General features: G+C 31.1%; 1 protein-coding gene across 1 annotated transcript in view; it reads right to left on the bottom strand.

Moving 5' to 3' along the window:
• Positions 1–6,000, bottom strand: part of Diaph2 (diaphanous related formin 2) — an 857,618-nt gene that overhangs the window by 774,133 nt on the left and 77,485 nt on the right. Inside the window, 1 exon segment of the mRNA XM_033760220.1 lies at positions 1,519–1,539. Within this exon segment, the coding sequence (XP_033616111.1) occupies positions 1,519–1,539 (21 nt within the window).

Genomic DNA, 6,000 nt, shown 5'->3' with positions numbered 1-6,000 from the left:
TTTTTTTTTTTTTTTTTTTTTTTTTCTTTTAGGTACTGAGAATTGAACCCAGGGCCTTCATATTGAGCTATATTCTCATAAATCCCCAGCCTTTTTCTCTTATTTTTTGAGACAGGTTCTCGCTAAATTGCCTGGGTGAGACTTGAACTTGAGATTCGCCTGCCTCAGTAACCCAAGTGCTAAAAGATTACAAATCACACTGCATCTAGTTGCTCAAACTAATTTCAGATTGTCTGTCTGAAGTTCAAGCGCTCCTTTCAACTTAATTTTTTAAATCTTTGCAATATACATTCTTTGTTTCAACAAGGTCATCCACATCTTTCACTTCCCTCTTCCACACCCCACACACAGTTTAGTTCTTTCTACAGGCCTTTGCAATTAATATTACTTCTAAAACCTGAGACTTCTACACAGTCTTCTCCCTAGTGAAATCCCAGCATCATAATACACTATTTCTGGAAGCTTACCTTAAATCCTGGCATTTTCCTAACTACTCCAACCCTACCTCTGACTCCTACCTATGAATTCCTATAAAATTTATATGCACCATATGAACTAAAGTTCTTATCTTTTACTTTCTAGTCATTAATGTACCTAGCACAATTCTTGGCATATAATAAGCACTAAGTAAATATTTAGTGATGTTTAAAAAAAACTATATCAAAAGGTTGTTTTTTTTATCCCCTGTAGATGTCATGAATTTTTAAAGGGGGGAGGAGGAGGAAGGATTTTTAATCAAAGAATGATTAACAAATACATGCACTATTCTAGATACCTCAGTACTCAGTTAATGCATCCTACCTTTTTCTCTGAGTAAAGAATGCTTAATCAAAAGGTAATTTACAAATAGCTCTCCATCACAATACAGGACACTTTTGGATTATTATGCAATAGGGTATCATATAATTACAGCACTAAAACATAGTGCCTTGAGCATAAAACACTTTAACTGACAGGAACAGAAAGAACTTGAAAAGATAACTTAAGTCATTCATTTCCATTTATCTGTTTAGTAATTAAACCCCAGAGAAATATAAATTGCCCAAAATCATGGAGTAAATTAATAGCACCTAACAAAATAAAATAGAGAGGCCTCCTGAATGCATGGCAAGGCTCATTTCCTACTATGTGCTTAGTGATACCAAAATCAAAGTAACATCTTAATAAGAACTCTTGTGAGCATGAACAAATACTTTAGGAGTCTCTGTACAATACTAAAATGTTGAGAAACAAAAAACGATTCATCAGAATCATATAGATTGAAAAAACAATTTCAAAAAAAGATAAAATTTTCTATGAAAATATACAGGCACATCCTACTTTAAAAATATTTACCAAACCTACAAGAAAAATACTTACCAGAGCTACATTCCAACAACTCACCCAAACATTCACCTCACTGTCTTAGTAAAACAGAAACCAAAAGAAGAACCAAACATACAGGAAAAAAAAAGCAAAGCCACAAATCCCAAAAGTACAAGTTTATATCTAAGAGTAAAACACATCTTTTGTACTTACCATAACTTTACTTCCAACTATCTGCATGCAGTGGTCAACGAAGAGTGATTATGGTGTAAAAAAAAACAAACAGCAATAATATTAGTAATCAGAAGCTTTTCACAGAAGTTAAGTGTTTAGTAAATTAGTAAACAGATCACCCTATAATTTTAAAACTTTGTATCTAGAGCCTAAAATAAATATATCAATATTAATAAATATCATATTTCAAAAATATGTAAGTCTGCAAAATAAGAATTCCCAAATAAAAGCTAATTACTATATGAGAATATTTTCAAATGTCCTGCAATGGCTTCTGATATAGTGCAACTTAAGTATCAAGTTTTGCAAAGTGAATTGCAATCTAGCGTCAGATATTTTATCAGTTCACAGCTCCTCAAACAATTGCCAATAAAAAATTGATTTTTGTTCCAGATATTGCTTTTTTCTTTCCTTTTTATGACAAGTGTATCATTAATGTTGAAACAAGTTATTTTAGAATATAAATGTTGCATTTTAAGTCATGCATTAAGTTGAAGACTGTACTTTGAGTTGAGAAATTGTATTTTTATACTGTTATAAACTTAAGGTCTATAATATTTTCTCATCTTATACTTGAAAATTACAAAGATAAATTGTTTATTATTCTAGTTTTCCTAGATAACCTAGCATTTCTATTATAAAATCAGAATTTTCTATATAATGTGAAGACAAAGAAGCAGTTTATAGCTAAACATGCACATATTCACGAGGAGGAAATAGTTCAAAAAATTCAACTTTCCTAATAGATAAATAAGAGAGAAAAGAATTTCTGAGAGGCAGAATTGTGTTTAGGAAAGCAAGAAGTAAATTCACAATCCTATACATAATTTTATGCAAAACCCAATAAGTCAAATCACTGTTATCAGATTCCCACACATGAATATCAAGCAGTGTCCAAAAATACATAATTCACAAACTATAACCATTAATCTAGTAGCAGTTATTATCAAGATATGCTCCATTTCATGGCCAATGCTTTAAAAATAAAATCAAATTTCCTGAAACCCTAGTAAAAATCCTAAGTCTAATAAGATATCACAAGATGCAAAAAGTTAATGACAGCTCCTAAGTAAATTATTTCAGAAGAATCAATAAATCTCCAAATAGAGATATGGGTTTCTTAAATATTCATTTCACAGACTATTTACAGGCAATAATTATTTAGAAGAATGAAAATTTCTTTGGTTCTATTAACAGTCTTCTGAATTGAGATATGCTATTGACCTAAACTATTCCCTCCTACCAAAAAAGACAGAAGTTGTATTTGTCCCTTATTTATTTATCATAGACATGTGACTATAAAATGAATGTGAGTCTGTCTGAACAATTAAGGCAAATCTATACTCAGTGAAATAACCAAAATTTGTCCCATTTAATTATTCACTTGGATTGCAAAAATGACTGCATTTAGCTAAAGCACACAGAACAGTAGACTAGACTGATTTGTTAAGAGAGGCTAACATTTCATCATATCCAGATTATTCGTTGAAACAACCTGAGAAAGAAGTTTCTGCTAAAAAGCAATACCATAAATAAATACACACATCTCTCTCTCACACAGACACACAGACACACTCACACACACAGAGATGTACTATAACTGTTAACTATTTGTCATACAGGTACCTCTAGTAAATCTGTAGACGTAGTTGGTAACACTATTTTAAATTATTTCCTATTGAGTTTTTTAAATAAATGACATTAATTGGGTCATATTTTCAAACATAATCAAACATATTCTAAAATCTCAATTTCCAAAACTGATTTAAATTATTTCTTAATATTCTAATAAGTACATTGGCATTTGCCAAACAAGTGAGGACTTTGGAAACTTTTCTTCATAAATGTCTATATATGTTGTTAAGTGAATCAAGATCCCCTCTAAATCACCAACACATCATGTTTCAGGATTACAACTGGATAGGATGACTTTTACAATATTAATAAGGCTTAGTTTTTCATTTCTCAAAACATATGCTAGTTTTTTTAAAATATCAACTCTTCCAGGTTATCTACAGATATCAACAACTTTTAAATTAGGTCTGTAACCAGACATCTTACTATGAGAAAGAAGAGTCCATCTCACAGCAGATAAATGCAGAGAGGAGATTCTTTTCCATCTGCTTATTTAGAGTTCATTCATCACTGACAGAGTTACCCAAGCTACATTTTTGGACTCTAACATTCACACAACTTTACCTATTATGGCATTTTAAGAAGAAAACAATCAAGCACTAGTCTTTATTACTATTTTGTGATTAACTTAATCTTCTCTTAACCCATGATAATTATAGCAAAGTTAATTTACAACAAAAGACTCATGTACACTTTAGAAAAAAGTTTTGACCATGTATCTGTGCATTGCCTTATCTTACTTTTCATGTGCTTAACCAAAAACCTAGGAGCATGATGGACATTTACCACTGAGCTCACATTTTGTTTGTTTGACTTTGCAGCCCATACAAAATGATTAAAGTAGGTGGCTAAAAGGGAAAATGTTTGATTTATGTTTAAATTCTTAGATGTTTTGCATGTGACTATAAAACATTTTTCCTCTACTTCTCACCCTTGTTTCTACTTCAAGATGAAAAATTATGGGTACCTATAAAGCATTTTCATAAAGTAAATTACCATCATCTGCTTTAAATGAGAAAACATTTTTCATGAGCATATTAATATAGTGAAAAAGAGTAAACAAGTACACATATCTAAAGCCTAATGAATGACAGATAGCAGGATGGGAAGTGTGGTTATAAATCAGTAAAGGGTCATACATTTAGTACTAACTCATGCAAATTTTACTGTCTTAATCATGAAGAAATCAAAGGATCAGATATGTTTTGCACTGAATGCTATACCTCTTACCTTTAAAAGGGAATTACATACACAATCTTTATGGTTTTAATGACAAAAAACAATGGTAATTAATGTCTAGCCAAGGAAAGGAAGCTTCAAAAAATGCTTGATTTCTTCCATCAAAATGTATGGTCCATGAAAAATAATAACAAAAAAAGTATAATCTTAGACCTTTTCTGAGCTACGCATGGCACACCTATAATCTAAATACTTGGGAAGCCAAGGCAGAAGGATCACACGTTCAAGGCCAGCCTGAGCTACATGCTAAGACACTATCTCAAAAAAAACAACAACCAAAAAGGACTCTTATGAGTGTGTAGTGCATATATGAAGTGCTCTTAAGTAAACTCAAGGAGACAAATAAGGATCATATACTACTCAGTAGTAGTGAATTTGAGACTAATGCCTCAAATATAAAATTTTCATGTCTTTAAAGAAATATCCCATGTTCATCTTTCGAATAAAGCAATTGAAATGAGCTTATCTAATATTTAACCAAATTTTTGCATTTCATTCTGACATATAAGTATATAACTTAAAGTATACATTTCTTTGATCAGATGAAGAGAAAAAAGCATGAAAATAAGTTGTGCATAGAGGTGTACTAATAATCAAAAGGTCAAGAAAGGAAACCATCATATTATCTTCATTATATTCAGTTCCACTTACACAAACAACAACAAATGAGCTAGAGACATAAAGTCATTAAAAAAAGACCACATGATTAGCCATGTATCATCATCTGTACTTTGTATTCAGATTTAGTTATACAGATTCAGTGTACTTGATTTCATGCATTTGAAAAGTAACACTGAAACTATAGCTTGCATTTCCTAAAGGATTTTGCTGTGAACAATAACTTCAGTGCAAAAATGAGAAGAGATTCATCAGAATTTCAAAGTAAAACCCTATGCATCACCTAATTCTATTGAAAATGATGCTCATGGCAAATTTCACTTATCACTTGAAACATATTTCTGCCCTTGGATACAGAAGCAAATTAAAAAAACATGCAGTTGCTCTGCTCTGGCAGTGCTGCAATGTGTTATGTTTAAATAGTTCAGCATTCAGATTTAGCTTCCCTAAAGTATGATATACAGTCAACATAATCTCAAAATTCAGTAATTGCTACTGGAATTACTGCACTGGAATAGCATTAACAGGTTAGCCAAATAACTCCAAAATATATTTTTCCAATAGAAAGCTGTTTTGTTCACTGGTCAACTCTTTAAATTTAAAATAGGTATGTTTTAAATTATGTGTTGTGTATCCACACATGCACACATGCACTCACACACATATATATACACCTACATATAAAATCACTGTGTGTGTATACACATACACACACAGTGATTTTATAAACTCTTGATATGAAAAGCTTTTTCTTTACAGAAATGCATAATATGCATTCTGCCATTTCAAAAATGCCTTTTTTTTCTTACAAAAAAAGAAAATCTAAAGACTACTTTTGGAAACACTTTAGGAAATGAACAAAGCAAAATACTCTATTAAAACATTACATTTTTCCTGTAGGTAAGTCCTTTCAATAAACCCTACTTACCAGTCTGGAGACTCACAGATTTGATTAAATTATGTATTAAG

This window comes from Fukomys damarensis, unplaced genomic scaffold (genome assembly GCF_012274545.1).
Source record: "Fukomys damarensis isolate Sample0158 unplaced genomic scaffold, DMR_v1.0_HiC HiC_scaffold_39, whole genome shotgun sequence".
NCBI lineage: Eukaryota > Metazoa > Chordata > Mammalia > Rodentia > Bathyergidae > Fukomys > Fukomys damarensis.
This window is presented reverse-complemented; position numbering and strand designations above follow the sequence as displayed.